At 38.0% G+C, this 19,810-nt stretch overlaps 1 protein-coding gene across 1 annotated transcript in view; it reads left to right on the top strand.

The window, feature by feature from the left end:
* Positions 1 to 16,580, top strand: part of FASTKD1 (FAST kinase domains 1) — a 41,554-nt gene extending 24,974 nt beyond the window's left edge. The window contains exons 7-15 of the mRNA XM_080669206.1: positions 585 to 716; positions 2,439 to 2,925; positions 5,090 to 5,204; positions 8,663 to 8,791; positions 10,948 to 11,079; positions 11,441 to 11,554; positions 14,096 to 14,234; positions 14,828 to 14,942; positions 15,876 to 16,580. Of these exons, the coding sequence (XP_080525332.1) occupies positions 585 to 716; positions 2,439 to 2,925; positions 5,090 to 5,204; positions 8,663 to 8,791; positions 10,948 to 11,079; positions 11,441 to 11,554; positions 14,096 to 14,234; positions 14,828 to 14,942; positions 15,876 to 15,971 (1,459 nt within the window). The 3' untranslated portion in view covers positions 15,972 to 16,580. The remainder of the gene's footprint in view (positions 1 to 584; positions 717 to 2,438; positions 2,926 to 5,089; positions 5,205 to 8,662; positions 8,792 to 10,947; positions 11,080 to 11,440; positions 11,555 to 14,095; positions 14,235 to 14,827; positions 14,943 to 15,875) is intronic.
* The last annotated feature ends 3,230 nt before the right edge of the window (positions 16,581 to 19,810 follow it).

A 19,810-nucleotide genomic window follows, 5' to 3' on the forward strand; every position in this document is an offset into this window, starting at 1 on the left:
CAACTTATTGTCTCAGCATTTCCCATTGCTTTGAAGCATTTCTATTAGAAGGCCAGTGGATGTAAGGAAGAAAAATCAGTTTTGATAATTGTTAGTAACTCTTGGTAAATATTTTTTTGGAGGGAGGATGTGGAATTTGGTGGCTCTTCTGAGAGATTTATTTATTTATTTAGGAAGTAAAACTATGCTTTTCTTCTTACTATTGATAATTAAATATTTCATTCATACTTCATTGATAGTTCATTCTATTTTGTTATATTTCTATCACCATCTTTTAAAATTTTATTTATTTTTATTTTTCAATGATATTTGATATTCAATATTATATTAGTTTGAGGTGTACAGCATACTGGTTAGACACTTATATAACTTACAAAGTGATCTCCCCTCCCCATAAGTCTAGTACTCACCTGGCACCATTTCTATCGCCATCTTGAGACAGTTCTTCAAGAACAGAAAACCTTGTCTCATTCATTGCTGTCTCTCCAGCACAGAGTGTGTCTGGCATGAAGGAGCTCCTCAGTAAATGTTTAATAAATAAATGAGTGAACTGGTTATAGTAGATGTTTTATCATTCTTTTTAGAATTGCTTCAATTCTGCATAAGAATTTGGAGAACTATAAACCAATAGAGTTACTGAAGATAACTCAAGCATTGATTGTTTTACATTTCCAAAGTAAAGAGTTTTTTGTGAAACTCAGAGAATTATTGCTTAGGTAAGAATAAAGCAGAAATGTTTGTTGAGTCATTTTGTAATCTAACCTTTCAATTTATAATCTAGTTTGGTTTAATCATGTAAAGAATTGTGGAACTTTAGGAGGTAGAATTGGATAGCTTATTATTAAAAATGTTAAGACACTTATCTCTTCCCATGCCCATTCTGCCAGTGCTTATACTTGGTATATATATATATATTTTAATATATTTTATTGATTTTTTACAGAGAGGAAGGAAGAGGGATAGATAGTCAGAAACATTGATGAGAGAGAAACATCGATCAGCTGCCTCCTGCACACCCCCTACTGGGGATGTGCCCGCAACCAAGGTACATGCCCTTGACCGGAATCGAACCCGGGACCCTTCAGTCCGCAGGCCGACGCTCTATCCACTGAGCCAAACCGGTTTTGGCATACTTGGTATATTTTGAAATGGAAATGAGGCCAGTTGGGTGATGAGTTCCGTAGGGCATGCATAAAGTAAAAGCCAAGCCATTCCTCTTTTTGGCAGGAATAGCATAACATGAAAATATTGGAGCTGCTGAAGAAGGCAAAATTCATATTTAGGGGCCTTCAATTTGACTTCTTGTCTTTTTTTTTAAAGATAATTTATTGAATTAAGGGAGAGGTAGGGAGAGGGATAGAGAGATAGAAACATTGATGAGAGAGAAACATTGATTGGCTGCCTCCTGCATGACCGCCATTGAGGATCAAGCCTGAAACCCAGGCATATGCTCTGACTGGGAATCAAACTGTTATCTCCTGGTTTATAGGTCTATGCTCAACCACTGAGCCATAATGGCTGGGCCATTAGTTGATTCTTGTATGTGCTGACCAGGGATCAAATCCACAACCTTGGCATATGCTCTAACCAACTGAGCTACCTGGCCAGGGCCTAAAGATTTTTTATTTATGTATTTATTTTTTAAAACTCTAATTTTAAAATACGTTTTAATTGATTTTGGAGAGAGAAGAAGGGAGAGGTAAAGAGAGAGAGAAACATTGATGTGAGAGGAACATTGATTGTTTCCCTCCCATACGCACCCAACCAGGGATTGAACCCACAACTTGGGCATGTGCCCTGACTGGGAATCAAACTGACGACCTTTTGATGTACAGCATGATGCTCAACCAACTGATCCACACTGGCCAAGGCCCTAAAGATTTTTAAAAGCTCTCATTGTTTTACTTTATTTTAACAACTGCTGTCCTCCTGGTAAGAATCTTACCATGGATGTTTGGGAAAGGAGACAAAGAATGGAGTCAATTCTGTTTTTTTTAAAGGTTGGACTTCCTAGATAGAAGAAGCAAAATGGGAACCAGTATAATTCAGTGATTGCTGTATGCTGGTGCCCGTACTAAGTACCAGCCCCTGACACGTCATATCAGAAATTCAGCCCAAATTCTGTCTCTAGCAATAGCACTGGAAAAAAACATTGTTCTCATACTGACCTTTTTGTTTTCAGGGACCATGGTTTTATTTTTGCATTAAAAAAATTGGGATATGCTTTATATTATCTTAAGGCTTCCCTCAGTAACTCTATGGACCTGTCTTTGATTTAGTTAACCCTTCTTTAATTAACTTGTATTTTAAGCCTCCCCCATCCATTTGTATTTTAATACTTATGTATATTTTGGTGTTTGTTTTTTTGTTTTTTGTTTTTTGTTTTTTTTCTGATGTATTAATTTTTTTCTTTTTACTTTCCCTCCCTTTCTTTATAGTTATTTGAAAATTAATGTCAAAACTAGTGAGATTTCCATCCTGGTCTGTGCCATTTCTAAACTTCCATCTCCTCACTTAGATGAAGTGGGGATATCTCGAATTGAAGCAGTTTTACCACAGTGTGACCTAAAGGACCTGAATAGTTTTGCCACATCTGTTTTAAGATGGATTCAATATGGTCATGTGTATCCTGATAACACTACTGGAAAACAGCTGAAACTACTTCAAAAATTAGATCACTATTGTCATCAGAGACTACAAAAATACAACAATTTGAATTCGTTATGGGAAGAACTTAAATTTTTAAAAGGAGACTGGTTTTCTGAGTCTCTTCTTGAAGAAACAGTTGCTACTTTACAGCGTTTGGTGGATGAAATTAATTACACAAATGTTGCGGGAATTGCATATTTTATTTCTAGAACTAACTACCTCAATACTTTGCTGCTTGACAAGATAGCCTCAGTGGTCCTTCAGCAGATTGAAAAGGTGAAATTGAAATGTCACACCATTTTATATAGTTGTCAACTTATAAAAATAAATGTGTATTGTAAGTACTTTGACACTTTGATTGGAATTTGAAGTTTAAAAATTAAACTTTAATTTTTGGTTTAGCAGTTTGTTGTTTCTCCTCTTAAACCCTTTTTCTCCAGCATTACAGATATGGACAGATTGTTAAAATCAGTAGTCAAAATTCATTGACTAGAAGGAAGTACTAAAAGCAATACTGGTTATTACTAAGAAGGATATTAGAGTATGAATAATTTTTGTTTTCCCTTTTTCTTATTTTCTGTAATCCTGTGATACTACTTTTCCTATTTAAAAACAACTACATTTAAAAGTGTGAGAAAAGTGTGAAAACAGAAAATTATAAGGTATCCACTGACTTCAGTACAGTTTACCCTTGAACAATGTGGGGGTTATCAATTAAATCCTTATATAACTTTTGACTTTTCCAAAACTTAACTACTAATAGTTTACTGTTGTTATTTTTCTTTTTTAAAAAATATATTTTATTGATTTTTCACAGAGAGGAAGGGAGAGGGATAGAGAGTTAGAAACATCAATGGGAGAGAAACATCAATCAGCTGCCTCCTGCACACCTACTGGGAATGTGCTGGCAACCAAGGTATATGCCCTTGACCGGAATCGAACCTGGGACCCTTGAGTCCACAGGCTGACACTTTATCCATTGAGCCACACCGGTTAGGGCTACTGTTTTGTTTTTAATTTAATTTTATTGGTTTTAGAGAGAGAGAGAGAGAGAGAAACATTGATTTGTTGTCCCATTTTTTTTTGCAGTTGAATAACATATTTTGTATCTTAAATGTATTATAGACTATATTCTTATAATAAAGTAAGCTAGAGAAAAGAAGATGTTATTAAGATAGCCCAGCCAGTGTGGTTCAGTGGTTGAACATTGACCCATGAACCAAGAGGTCACCAGTTCAATTCCTGGTCAGGGCACATGTCTGGGTTGCAGGCTCCATTCCCAGTAGGGGGTTTTCAGGAGGCAGCCGATCAATGATTCTCTCTCATCATTGATATTTCTCTCTCTCTCTCCCTCACCCTTCCTCTCTGAAATCAATTAAAAAAATTTGTAAGAAAGAAGATAAGGAAGAGAAAATACATTTACAACATTTATTGAAAAAATCTGCATATAAGTGGATCCATGTAGTTCAAACCCATATTGTTAGGGTCTATTGTATTTTTTAAAATTTATTGATTTTTAGAGAGAGGAAGAGAGAGAAACAGAAACATTGATTTATTACTCCACTTATTTGCATTCATTGCTTGCTTCTTGTATTTGCCCTAACCTGCAACCTTGGTATATCAGGACAATGCTTTAACCGACTGAGCTACCTGGCCAGGGCAGGTCTGCTGTATTCTTAAATTATCAGTGTGTTTTCTTACAAATTCATTTCTGGAACTTACTTATAAAACGCTTCTTTTTGGGTTATTGTTTTTATAAGATTTTTTACTTAGTGTTCTCTCAAATGAAAATAAAAGTCTGTCTTATCTGTTTAGCATATTTCTTGGTAGTATTGGATGAGTGAGTGAATAGTGAATGAAAGAAAAATAAATTATGATTATTATAAAATAAGAAATCTCTTTAATTACATATGAGTACAAAATGCACTGATATCATATAAATTATATAAATTAGTGATATTTCCTATTCATTTTTAAAAAATGTATTTTCATTGATTTTTATAGAGAGAGAAGAAGGGAGGGGGTAAAGAGATAGAAACATCTATGGGACACTGATTGTCTGCCTCCTGCATGCACCCCTTCTGGGGATTGAGCCAGCAAGGGGGCTTGTCCCTGACTAGGAATCGAACCAGTGACCTCTTAGTTCCTGGGTTGACACTCAACTGCTGAGCTATACCGGCTGGGCTTCGACTAGTGAATTTCTGCAATAGGATTTTACATCTAACAAGATTAATTTGTACATTATCTGATTTACTTTTTCTTTAGAGCTACTAGAAATTAGTGGGGTTAAATAGATTATAGTGGGGTAGAAAAATTAAATAGAGTAATGCATGTATCATTTAACTATAGGCATGCTAGAAAATGACTTCTATCCAAAATAATTAGGTTAAAATTTTGTTTTACTCAAGTTAAAGTAAACGTTTTTGTTCTGTTTATACAGATCCATCCTTTTGCAATCTTTGCTCTTATTCTTCCATTCAGCACCTTGAACTATGATCCACCTCAAAGGGATGAATTTTTTGGAACTTGTATTCAACACCTTAATTCTTACTTAAGTAGGTAACTTGGTACTAAATTGAATGAATAGGTGGGAGGATACTATTGCTGATATTTCTCATTTAAAGGATAACCATAATAGCTGTGAGTTCTATAAAAAAGTTTATATCCAGTTTTGAAACTTTATTATTATGAAATGCCAAATGTATTGATGAAATTGAAAGAATGAACAAGGAACAACTGTATACTCATGGGGTAGATTCAGTTATCATTAACGTTTTATCATATTTGCTTTACTGTTTGTCTTTCTGGCTCTTATTTTTTTCTGAGCCACTTGAAAGTAATTTGTAGACATTGTGACCCTTCACCTCTAATTATTCAGGCATACACCTTCCTAAAAATAATGAACATCTTCTATATCACCACAATTCTGTTATCACAACTAAGAAAGTTAATAGTCTCCTAATATATAATATGCAGTTCATGTGTAAATGACCTTCATTATTCCCAAAATACAAAATACTGTGGTTGTTTACCCAGGACCTATTCAAGGTTCACTCATTGTGTGGCTGATCTCTTAGAGTTTAGAATATTTTCTGGGTTTTTGGTTTTGCTTTGGTTTTATTTTTTGCTTGAGATTGATTTGGGAGAAAGATTGTTGTTTTTTTCTAATATTCTCTTATCATAGCTTTCAAATATACAGAAAAATTGAAAGAACAATATTACAAACATCTCTATACTGCATACCCACAATCTAGCTTTTGAATAATGATTAATTTATTGCCACATTTGCTATGTGTGTGTGTGTGTGTGTGTGTGTGTGTGTGTGTGTGTACATACTCATGCATGTCTGATGAACTATTTTTTGTTGTTTTATATATATATTTTTATTGATTTCAGAGAGGAAGAGAGCGGGAGACAGAGAGAAAAACATCAATGATGAGAGGGAATCATTGATTGGCTGCCTTCTGCACACCCCCCACTGAGGATTGAACCCACAACCCGGGCATATGCCCTTGACCAGAACCGAACCCGGGACCCCTCAATCTGCAGGCCAACACTCTATCCACTGAGCCAAACTGGCTAGGGCCTATTTGTGGATTTTTTTAATGTTTTTTATTTTTATTTTTTTAGATAGAGAGGAAGGGAGAGGGATAGAGAGATAGAAACATTGATGAGAGAGAAACATCATGGATCTGCTGCCTCCTGCATTTCCCCTACTGGGAATCAAGTTCGAAACCTGGGCATGTGCCCTGATCAGGAATTGAACCAGCGACCTTTTGGTTCATGGGTCGATGCTCAACCACTGAGTCACACTTGCTGGGCTGATGAAGGATTTGAAGTGTCAGCCCTAAATACTTGAGGTTATAAGGACATTCAATATCACATTAAAAAAAAAAGGTTCAAATTTTCCCAAATCTCACCAAATTGTCTTTTATGACTTTTTATAAGCAACCAATATTGAGTTATTATGTCACTTTCTTTCTATCTTTTTTCCCGTTGCTATTATTATTTTTTAAGAGATTGGCCATTTATTGTTGAATGTTCAGATTATTGATTTGTCTGATTGCTTTTTGTTAAAACCATGCTCCTTCATCAGTAGTATTTCTAGTAATCTAGAAATTAGGAATAGATGCTTGATTAGATTCAGATTAAATATTTTTAGCCAATATGCCTTGTATGCATTGCTGTGTACCTGATGTTTGTATCACATCTGGAGACACATAATATCTGATTCTTTGTATCGATTTTAATAGTTAAGCTGGTGTGAGACCAGTATACATTAATTTATCAGTATCATGCTCATAGACTTTACTACATTTTTGTGGGATTTATAGGTCATATAGTGTTTAACCATGTCTGACACTATTGTGTCTGCTAATAGACAAGTAAAATGGGATTGTGATATGTGTATGTTTATATATGAATGAGTGTATACAAGATTTTTAGTAGCACAAGTATATGTAGAAAGATGAGACTTGAAACTGAGACTTAGAATATGCCCTCCTGGTTGTTCAGAAGGAAATGAAAATACATCTCTTCTCATATTCTCAAAATAGAGGCTTAGCTATTAGAATTTCTTTTTAAATTAAGGGTATAAGAGAAGAAAGGTTGAGAAGTACAGCTTTGATTTTTTTAAAAAGACTTTCTGAGAATGAAAATTTTTAGAGATCTTTATAAGATAATTAAAAATAACTAATGGAGTAATAATTCTCTTTATTTTGAATAAATGTTAGTTTTGACAGATTGGTAAATACCTCATTTATCTTGATCTTGCTTTATTAAAATAAACTCAGTAAAAAATCCAAAAGAAAATATTTCATTCTTTTTGTACTTTGTAAAAAGACAGTTGCAGTAGGGCATTTTGGATGACTCCATGCCTCTCATCAGAAATGTCTCTTGGATGAGGCAAATCAGCTAAATTATCTCAAGCCTTACACTCTGGGATATGTATCATGCTGCTGGGTGACAGGTAAGGGAGGAGGTGCTAGGTGAGATCTGAGCTTTTTGCATGTCTGCACTCAGCCTGGAAATCTGAGATCCCTATAGAGTAGCACAGTGCAGTAGTCCAGGCTACAGGCTGGACTCTCTAGGTTAAATCTCACCCTCCACCTGCTAACTATGTGACTTTGAGCAAGTCATTTGACTTCTCTTTATCTGTGTACATTCATTTGTAAAGTGGAAATGTAACCATTTCTGCTGCATACTGAAGTGAGATTTAAATGAGTTAATATTTGTAAAGTGCTTACAGTGATACCTAACAATTCTGAGCACTATTATATTATTACTAGAGGCCCGATGCACAAAATTCGTGCAAGAGTAGGCCTTCCTTCCCCCGGCTGCTGGCACTGGCTTCCCTGTGGCACCTGGGACCTGGGCTTCCCTCCAGCCGCTGGCAGGCACCCGGGACCCGGGCTTCCCTCCGGCCGCTGGCAGGCACCCGGGACCCGGGCTTCCCTCCGGCTACCAGCAGGCACCCGGGACCTGGGTTTTCCTCTGGCTACCGGCAGGCAACCGGGACTTAGGCTTCCCTCACAGCCCCAGCTTCATCCGGAAGGTCATCCCGAAGGATGCCTAGAAGGACATCCGGTCTAATTAGCATATTATGCTTTTATTATTATAGGTCATCAGTATATAAGGACTGGGATCACTTAGTTTTCTGTACACTATTGACCTTTAGTTTTGAATTCTTTTTCTTTTCAAGGCAATTAAAAACTTTTAATGAAAGGATAATAATAATAAAGAAGCATATAGTATTAATTTATACAAATTCATAAATTCACCCATGGAATCAGTATGCAGATCAAGAAACAAAATTACTACAGTATCCTTCTTTTTCCCCCTTTTCTATTCTACCCCCACCCAAAGGCAACTTAGCTACTGGCAATATATATTATTTTTGGCAAGAATGTGTTTGTATCATTTCTTAAAAACCTGGTTTTATCTGAATAAAGTGTGTGCTTATGTATATGTGAGGTGGCTGTAATAATTTTTTAAAATCTTAATTTTGTTTTAGATCTATTGGATCCTCTCAGGTTAGTGTTTCTTGGTTTCTTTTTGGCCACACTTGAATATTTTCCAGAAGATCTGCTGAAGACAATTTTTAACATCAAATTTTTAAGCAGATTGGATTCTCAACTTGAAAGTATGTATCTATATTTTATTGTTATCATTTGTATATTACATCTAAGTTTCAGCTCTACCTATACCAAAGCACTTAAATGTTAATTTTTTGCTTGCTTATAGAAGTATTTCCTTCTTATTGTAGAAAATTTGGAAAACACAGAAAATATAAAACAGAAAGTAAAAGATTACTCAATCTTATCAAGTGAAACTACTACTTTTAATGTTTTGGAGGGTTTCTTTTCTATCTCTCGCCTGCTCTTTTGTGTATATTTATGTATCTACTAGAGGCTCAGTGCATGAATTCATGCACAGGTTGGGTCCCTGGGCCTGGCCGGTGATTGGGGCTGCCCAATCTGGGCCGATGGGGCTGGTCAGCTGTAGGGAGGGACCGCAAAAGGTTCAGCCATCTGGGGGGAGGGACCACGGGAGGTTGGCTGGCAGCTCCAATCGGGGTCATCGGGGCTGGTCGGCTGGAGGGAGGGACTGGAGGAGTTGGCCAGCCCGGGGTAGGGACTGCGGGAGGTTAGCTGGTCGCAGGAGGTTGGCTGTGGGAGTGCACTGACCACCAGGGGGTAGCTCCTGCGTTGAGCGTCTGCCCCCTGGTGGTCAGTGCGTGTCATAGCGACCAGTCATTCGGTCGTTCGGTTGTTCAGTTGCTTAGGCTTTTTTATATATAGAAGATACATATTTTAAAACAAAATTTGGATTATTTATGTATTCACTTTTATATGTTGCCTTTAGTTATTGAACTGTATTTTGAATGATTTTTCATGCCATTAAATACTTTTTGATGTCATGATTTTAAAAAAATAATTCTTTATTGTTGAAAGTATTACATATGTCCCCATATTTCCCCCATTTCCCCCTTCCAACCCACCCCTGCCCCAGGCCTTCAGCACCCTGTCTATGTCCATGGGTTATGCATGTATGTATACAAGGTCTTTGGTTGATTACCTCCTCCGCCTTCCCTCTGAGATTCCCCACTCTGTTCCATGATTCCATGTCTCTGGATCCACTCTGTTCATCAGTTTATTTTGTTACTTAGAGTCCACACAGAGTGCAATCATGTGATACTTGTCTTTCTCTGACTGGCTTATTTAACTTAGCATGATATGTCATGATTTTTTTAGTGTCTAAATAATCTGCCATTATATAGATGTAATGAAGTTTACTTATCTTAGAAGTTATTATAAATAACTAGAGGCCCGGTGCATGAAAATTCATGCACTGGAGGGGCGGGTCCGGCCTGCCTCCTCTCACAGTCCAGGAGCCCCCAGGGTCACACTTCTGCTGCCGCCACTGCCAGCAACACAGCCTCAGCTGGTGCTGGTTACCTGAGACTCGGGCAGCCCTGGGTGGCTGGGCAGCCGCCATCCAAGGCTTGCCTGTGCCTCGGGCCGGCCCTGGGTGGCTGGGCAGCTGCCATCCAAGGCTTGCCTGCACCTCGGGCCAGCCCTGGGTGGTTGGGCAGCTACCATCCAAGGCTTGCCTGCGCCTTGGGCTGGCCCTGGGTGGCTGGGGGGCTGAGGGGACTGGGGGACTCTGGAGGCAGGTGCCTGCTGCCCAGACGGGGCTGAGGGGACTGGATATTGCCATCTTGTGGCTGTGGGTGCTGCCATCTTTGAGGGCATGGCAGTCAATTAGCATATTCCCTCCTTATTGGCTGTGGGCGCCGCCATCTTTGAGGGTGGGACAGCAATTAGCATATTCCCTCCTTATTGGCAGTGGGTGCTGCCATCTTTGAGGGCAGGGCAGTCAATTAGCATATTCCCTCCTTATTAGCTGTGGGTGCTTCCATCTTTGCAACGGCATGAGGGTCAATTAGCATATTCCCTCTTTATTATATAGGGTGATTGTTGTATATGAATCATTGACCTCATTTTTGTTTCCTGTGGATAGAGTCCTAAATGCAGAATAATAGGTCAATGAAAATTCTTTGGTAGTATTTTTAAAAATATAGATTTAACATTAATAATTAGTAGAAATAACATAGGAGTTGGTCCTAATCATGCCACTGAATGTAATAAGTTAAAAATATAAAGCATGTGTGTGCAACTGAAATGATTTTATCAGAATAAAAGTGTCAACCAATAGTGAGGATAAATGAATGTGAAAAATGGATTGTCTTTGCTAGGTTCAAGCTATCAAAATCCATTAATATATTTTTTATTTCAGTTTTATATTCAACTCTAAATAGGAAGGTCCAGTTTCGTCTTATGGAATTAAATAGAGCAGTCTGCTTGGAATGCCCTGAGTATCAGATTCCATGGTTTCATGACCGCTTCTGTCAGCAACTTTATAATAAAGGTTTGAGTTTTTTTTGGATCAGAAAGTGAAGTTTAACTCTAAAGTAAATTATTAGATAGTACATTGTTGTTATTTTTAAACCTAACCATTGCACCAGAGTTCCCAACAGTGCCATGACCTGTTTAATGGGACCTTTTTGTAGGTGAGATTTGTGTAATAAGAATTTATTAATATTAATATTATTAATATTTGGTAGAGAGCAAAGAACTTGTATTATACTGAATCTAGAGTCATTGCATATGATATTACATTGAAGCCCTTGTTGGAAATATGAATCTTTATGTTTCAGTTTATAGAATTGGATGGTTTTCATTCAAAAACTGATTATTTTAAGTAAAGTAATTCTTTTATTTTTATAAAGATATTGGCAGCCTGAATGGAGCACAGCAGCAGATTTATAAAATGTTAGCAGAAGTATTAGGAGGAATCAATTGTGTAAAAGCCTCCACTCTTACACCTTATTACCACTCAATAGGTAAGTCTTTAATCATCTCATCAACTGGAATTTTAAAGAGAAGCTTTTTTGCATTTTTTTAGGTTATCTTGAAATTTTCTGGCCCTGGCCAGGTAGCTCAGTTGGTTAGAACATCTTCCCGATACCCCAAGGCTTCAGATTTGATCCCTGGTCAGGGCACATAAAAGAAGCAACCAATGAATGCATAAATAAGTGGAACAACAAATCGATGTTTCTCTCTCTCTCTTTCCCTTCCTCTCTCTAAAACAAACAACAAACAAACAAACAAACAAATAAAAATTTCCAAAGACACAGAAGTAGAAAAGAACGTGCAATGAGTCCTCCAGTTCCCATGACCCAGCTTTGGTAACTATTAGCATTTTGCTGTTCTTCAAAAAAATTTCTTTTAATGTTAGTCTTTCATCAATTCTAAGTACATAAAACTCAGGTTTAGATTCACTGGACATTTCTGGATCTTCAAGACATTTTGTCCTCTCCATGCAGTATCCTAAAGTTAGGGAAATTATTTATGTCATTGTTTTAAGTTCATCTCATAAACTAAGTTGGATTATCAACCTGGATGAGGATTTATAGGTATGTGCTCAACTCTAACCTGGTTAATCTTGTTTCTCAGTGGTGTAGTTGTAGAAGGAGAGAGAGAGAAAGAAAGAAAGAGAGAAACACTGATTGGTTGCCTCCCTTATGCACCCCAGTTGGGGCTGAGATCGAACCTGCAACCTAGGTTTGTACCTTTGACTGGAAATCAAACCCTGACCCTTTGGTACATGAGCCAATGCTCTAACCACTGAACAATGCTGACCAGGGCGATAAGGATGGCTTTTTAAAAACTTAACCACAGTATCATCATCACCCCCTGCAACCATCCTATATAATAAAAGGGTAATATGCAAATTGACCCTAACAGCAGAATGACCTCTGGACCAGTCACTATGAGGCCCACTGACCACCTCTTGGTCCCTTTCCCCGGCTGTCAGGCACCAATTACCTGATGGCGAACGGGGAACCAGGGGTGGGTGGTGGCAGGGGGCGGGGCCAGCTGTGGACAATTGGGGAAGATGGCCCTGATAGCAGGCCAGGCTAGGGACTGTACCCGTGCATGAATTTCGTGCGCTGGGCCTCTAGTTCACAATAATTTCTCAATGTCAGATCCTTGCCAATGCTCAAATGTCTCAATTTTCTTTTGTTTTATATTATAGTTGATTTGTTAAAAGTGGGATCCAAACATTACATTTGGTTATTTATCTTTTTTTTAAGTTCTACCTTTCTCTCTTTTTGTTCTTACAACTTATATTGTATATATATATTTTCACATTCTGAACTTTTCACACAATTGCAACCCTTGTTGTCATTTAACATGCTCCTACATCCTCTGTTTTTCCTGTAAATCAGTAGTTAGATTTAGAGGTTTGATTAGATTCAAGTTATATATGTATGTATAATTGGCCAGACTTTTTAGTATACGTGGTATGTAATTTTCATTGGATCATATCAGAAGACACATGATGCTGGTTGTCTTCCTTTTTATTATATTAAGCTCCATCAGTGGGTTTGTATATTATCATCTCATCGATTAGAAAGTTTTCCAATCCATTTCACCTGCTGGTTTTAGTAGCCATTAAAATAATTGTCTAGCCCTGGCCAATGTGGCTAAGTGATTAGAGAGTTGGGCAGAGCACTGAAGGGTTGTGGACTCAATTCACAGTTAAGGGCATGTGGGCATGTACCTGAGTTTCAGGCTCCATCCCAGTTGGGGCACATGTGGGAGGCAACCAATCAATATGTCTCTCTCATATTGATTTTTTTTTTCTCTCTCTCTCTCTCTCCCTCTCTCCCTTCCACTCTCTAAAAATCAATGGGAAAAAATATCCTCAGGCCCTGACCTGTTTGGCTCAGTGGATAGAGCGTCGGCCTGCAGACTGAAGGGTCCTAGGTTCGATTCTGGTCAGGGGCATGTGCCTTGATTTCGGGCACATCCCCAGTAGCGGATGTGCAGGAGGCAACTGATCGATGTTTCTCTCTCATCGATGTTTCTAACTCTATATCCCTATCCCTTCCTCTCTGTAAAAAAATCAATAAAATATATTAAAAAAATATATATCCTGAGGTGAGGATTAACAAAAAAAATAAAAATAAATATCATTGCCTAAATCCATCATTCATTGGAGGGGGCAAAGTAGTGATATTCTACATCTATCATTCCTTCTGAATTTATTAGCTGGAATTTGTATAAAAACTTGCAATATCAACTATTTATGCTTATGTACACTTCATATAGGAAAGACAGGATACATGCTTGAATCTTTACTAGTTTTCAGATGTGTTGGCTTAGCTCCCTCCAAATGTGACCAACAGAATCAAGGGGATTAAAAATAAACTCTTAAATGTGATTTGGCCTAGTCTAGTGCTTAAATGTAGCCCCATGTTAAATACTAGTTATAGTTTAATAACACTTGCTGGTTGATTTATATTGATTGATTTTGGACCAGATCTTATAAAATAAGTTGGATAATTCATACTGTTGATTGTTGTACTTGCTTATAGATTTTGAGTGTATCTTGGATAAAAGAAAAAAACCTCTTCCTTATGGAAGCCATAATATAACTTTGGGAAAACTGCCACAAATGCACTGGGAATCAAATACCCAAACAGTTGGATCGAGACTGCCACCAGGAGCTGAAAGGTAAGTTATTTTTTAGTTTCAGATTTTGTCATCTAAATGTTATATTTGGCATAATCTAATGAACTCATTTATCAAGGATTTATGGAGTAGCAGAATCTGCTTCTCATCTATCTTATGCATTCTGCCTCTATACCTTTGCTTTTCCTGTGCTTTCTGCCTTAATGTCCATCCTTCATTGTCCAAAGCCTAGCATAAAGTGCTCATCTCCTAGTTGACTTCAGCAGAAACAAATAGTATCTTCTTTGGAGCCTCCATACCTTTCTGCTTTTCTGATAGCACTCCGCCACTTCTTACTAAAGCTATGTCATTTAATCTTTGCATCTCACAGTGTCTTCCTTAACATATGGTAGGTTCATAATAAATATATATTGGATAGAGAAACAAATGGATGAAAGCATGGAGATATTTATTATAATTGCTATAATTCTAAGAAATAGGCTTAATTGTCATTAATAATTTAGACAGACAATAACTTGGTATACTCATTTATATTCATTTGATTTTTGTTAGTTTATAAAATACAACCTTTTCCTGAAAGGCTTATAATTATTCATTTTGATTTTAGAGCAAATATTTATTTTTATCTTATATAGAATTGCTTTGGAATTTTTGGATTTAAGAGCTTTTTGTAGAAACATTCCTCATTTAAAAGGAAAATCTGCTATGAAAAAACGACATTTGGAGATTTTGGGCTATCGTGTAATTCAGGTATGAGATACTCATGTAAATCATCCTCTTAGAAAACCTATGGTATGTGAATTATATCTTAATGAAAAAATGCTTTATGTGAACAGTTATATGTAGACAGAAAAATGTACATGTGTTTCCTTTTAATGATGAAGTTCTAGAATTACATATTTTTTAAAATTTTTAAAAATATTTTTATTGATTTCAGAGAGGAAGGGAGAGGGACAGAGAGATAGAAACATCAATGATGAGAGAGAATCATCGATTGGTTGCCTCCCACTGGGGATCAAACCCGCAACCCGGGCACGTGCCCTTGATCAGAATCAAACCTGGGACCCTTCAGTCTGCAGGCCAATACTCTATCCACTGAGCCAAGTCAGCTAGGGTGAATTACATCTTTTTAATATTTAAAAAAGTTGTATTAAAATATCTGAAACAAAATATCCTCCATTTTTTGGAAGAATCTATAATCATAAAAGTGTAATATGCTAATTAGACCAGATGACTTTCTGGACGACTGTCCAGATGAAGCTGTGGTGGTGGGGGCCAAGCCCCTTGCATGAATTTTGTGCATCGGGCCTCTAGTAGTAAATAAAAATCATTACTTGTACCTAGAAGACCTGTTGACTTGTCTTCATTTATCTTACCAGATGGATAGAGTTTTAAAAGAAAAAGGCTAGAGTATGAATGTTGGAAAGGTGCCTAGAAAAAAGTGTCCATTGTTGGTATTATAGGAACAGGAGGATGAAAAGAGCTGTGAGGCAGAAAAAGGTCTTCTGGGCTGCCAGGAAGAAGGACCCACTTGGCTTCCAAAATGGGTTCAAAGGCTATGCTTATGTAAACTAACTTTATAGGATTTCTACTGCTATGCTCAGTAGTGCTTAGAAGTCTTCCCTGATGTTTTTTGTTGTTGCCTTAATATCCACTCAATCTACATTACTTATTTTTTCACAGATCCCTTATTTTGAATGGAACTCTATGGCACTGTCAACAAAGGATGCTCGAATGGACTACCTAAGAGAACGTATATTTGGAGATGGCAAATCATGATAGTAGTTTTTATTTAAAATTAGTTACCATAGTGTGTTACATATGAACTTATTTTAATTAAGTGGTTTGACTCAGTTAAATAATAGTATAGAATTGACTGGTTTTAAGGTCAATTGAATCCATATTGAAATAAACAGACATTTTACAATAGAATATCCTCTCCACTGTCGGTTGGGAAATTGTTTAAAATTCTTAATGTAAAAGACATGTAGCTTTTAAGAAACTTAAATAGTTTACAATTCATCTTTGAGTACATACTATGTGCCAGGAACTGTTTTGGGTATTGAGAATACAGCAGTGAGTACATTGTATCTTCAGGAGTGGAGTCAAACAAAGTAAATGAATAAAATATACCTTAGCCCTAGCTGGTTTGGCTCAGTGGATAGAACATCGGCCTGTGGACGAGTTCGATTCTGGTCAAGGGCACATGCCTGGATTATGGGCTTGATCACCAATAGGGGTTGTGCAGGAAGCAGCTGATCAATGATTCTCATCATTGATGCTTTTATCTCTCTCCCTTTTCCCTTTCTTTCTGGAAAAAAAAATGTATATGTGTGTGTGTGTGTATGTGTGTGTATGTATATCCTATCTAATAAAAGAGTAATATGCAAATTGACCATCACTCCAACACACAAGATGGCTGCCCCCATGTGGTCAAAGATGGCCGCCCCATGTGGACACAAGATAGCTACCACAAGATGGCCGGCAGGGGGCAATTGGGAGGGACCAGGCCTGCAGGGGAGGGCAGTTGGGGGCGACCAGGCCTGCAGAGGAGGACAGTTGGGGGGACCCAGGCCTGCAGGGGAGGGCAGTTGGGGGCAACCTGGCCGGCAGGGGAGGCAGTTGGGGGTGACCAGGCCAGCAGGGGAGGGCGTTAGAGGCAATTGGGCCAGCAGGGGAGCAGTTAGGCGTCGATCAGGCTGTCAGAGAGTGGTTAGGGGGTGATCAGGCTGGCAGGCAGGCAGGTGAGCGGTTGGGAGCCAGCAGTCCTGGATTGTGAGAGGGCAGTCGGACATCCCTCGAGGGGTCCCAGATTGGAGAGGGTGCAGGCTGGGCTGAGGGCTACCCCCCCCATGCACGAATTTCATGCACCAGGCCTCTAGTATACACACACACACACACACACACCTTAGATGATATATTTTTTTAAATATATTTTATTGATTTTTTACAGAGAGGAAGGGAGAGGGAGAGAGAGAGTCAGAAACATAGATGAGAGAGAAACATCAATCAGCTGCCTCCTGTACTCCCCCTACTGGGTATGTGCCAGCAACCAAGGTACATGCCTTTGACTGGAATCGAACCTGGGACCCTTGAGTCCGCAGGTTGACGCTCTATCCACTGAGCCAAACCGGTTAGGGTTCCTTAGATGATATTAAGTGGTATGGAGAAGAATTCATAGGAACATTATGGGTGGGTGTAATTTTCAATAGGGTGATCTGGGAAAGACTTATGAGGTTACCATTTAAGTAAGGACTTAAGGAGGTGAGGCTGACTCAGGGTAGAGTACTTTAGGCAAAGAGATGAGTAGGTGCAAAGATCCTGAGGTAGGAATATGCCTGCTATGTTTGAAAATAACAAGGAATCTACTGTGGCTAGAGCAGAACAAATGGGTTGGAAGTATAAGAGGAAAGGTAGATAACAGAGTATACTAGTATATACTAGTATACCAGTATGATCTCATGGCTACTCTGAGTGAGATGAGAGGCCGTTGGAGAGTTTCTAGCAAAGAAATGAAGCACTCATATTCTAACTGGATCACTTTGACTACTCTGTTGATATGAGAAAAGACTGTAGTGGGGAGAGTGTATAAGCAGGGAAACCCATTAGAAGATTATTGCAGTAATCCAGACAAGAAATGGATGGAGGCTTGGAGAGGGTAGTGGCAGTGGAAGTAATGAGAAGTGGTCAGATTTTTTAATGTATTTGAAGGCAGAGGCAAGAGAATTTGCTCAAAGATTGGGTATGAAGTATGAAAAAAAGAGAGGAGTTAAGGACAATTCTGTTTTTGTCCTGAGCAACTGAAAAGATGTCAATGCCATTGACTGATCTGGGGAAGTCCAGGAGAAGAGGAAGGTGGGAAGTGGTGGTGGTGGGGATGAGGATCACAAGTTTGTTTTAGACATGTTGAGTTTGTCTATCTCCACTTTTAAATATTTAAGTGGAGATATCAAATAGGCACTTCAATAAATGAGTTTGGAAGCCAGGGGAGAGGTGCAGGTTTCAGATTTAAATTTGGAAGTTTCAAGCAGTATTTAATGTGATAAGACTAGAAGATGTCACTGAAAGCGATTAGAGGAAAGTGTGACGAAGGAAAGGTCTGAGGACTGAGCTCCAGGTGCTTGGACATGAAGGGGTCAACAGGAAGAGGGTCACGAAGAAGCAAAGGAGACTAGATAGGATTGGCCAGTGAGGGAGGAGGAAGGCAAGTAGGTCAGCTGGAAACTGGGAAATATCCATTAAATTTAGTAATGTGAAAATCACTGGTGCCCTGGCCTGTGTGGCTCCTTTGGGTGTCATCCCATGCACCAAAAGGTGCTCCTTCGATTCCCAGTCAGGTTACGCGCCCTGGTTGTGAGCTCAATCCCTGGAGGCAGCCAATTGATGTTTTGCTCTCACATTTCTTCTGCCGTTTCTCTCTCTCTCCCTGTCCCTTCCTCTCTCTTAAAAAAAAAAATCTTTTAAAAAATCACTGGTAACTGTGAAAAGAGTAGTGAGTAGTTTTGGTGAAGTGATGAGTTTGAAAGTCTGACTGGTTTAAGAGAAAGTGGGAGGAGACAAGACTTGCTTATAAATGAAAGCAAAGAAATGGGGAGATAGCTGATGGGGAAGTGAACCAGTCTTGACTTGGTCTGATCCAACAGATGCTGAGGAAGGAATAATGATTTCCTCTCTGTCTTACAACACATTTATTCAATTAAATAGTTACTTAGGGCCTACTCTGTGATATAATCCCTAGCCCTTCTTCCAAGAGTGGTATATTTGTACTCAGTGGAAAGCCATATTGTAAGACCTTTAGGCCACCTGGTCCGGGGGTGGGAGGTGTGGGTTATTGACCATCTGAAATTTGTTATCTTCTGACTCCATGACCCTCTAAATTCATTCTGTCTCAAAATAAAGTTGGTGGCTAGAGTGCCTTGAATCTTAAAATATGTGCCCTGCATGTAATTTGCTCCACTGATATTTAGTTTAGGTTTAAAATATACAATTATTTTGCATGTCGAGCTCCAGTTCTTAATTTTACAAAATGTGAACTTCACAGAACCTTTTGTGCAAAACAGAATCAGTACATAAGCAAATGAAAGATGTCTCTTCTTACTTAGTTTCCTAATTCTGAACTTCCTCATGATACTCATTTGTATTAGCTGATACACTTAATGCTAAGTGTTTATTATCCATTTTATGAATGTGTCCTATTTCTCAAGCAAATGATTGCCAGGACTAAACCCCTTGAACAGGTTAAAATATTTTTCTGTGTAACTTTTAGAATAAAATGATTAGACTGGTGAGGGTTATAAATTAAACTGACGAGGGTTATAAATGAAAACCCAGATAGTATATATTTTAGATACATAAAAATCCTGATTAAATGACCCACATATACCTTTCACTTATTGTCACATAAAATCTGACTTCTCATATACCACATCTCTTCCTCTCCTTTCTCTAAGTTACCTGATTCAAAGAATATAGAAATATATTTTTATTTATTTATATTTTTGTTTGATGATTTTTCTGTCTAAATAACTAAATAAAGCATTTTTTCATTAAGATATAATTCACATACCATAAAATCCACTCTTTTAAAGTGTACAGGTCAGTGGTTTTTAGTATATTCA

This window comes from Plecotus auritus, assembly GCF_963455305.1.
Source record: "Plecotus auritus genome assembly, chromosome: 5".
Taxonomy (NCBI): Eukaryota; Metazoa; Chordata; class Mammalia; order Chiroptera; family Vespertilionidae; genus Plecotus; species Plecotus auritus.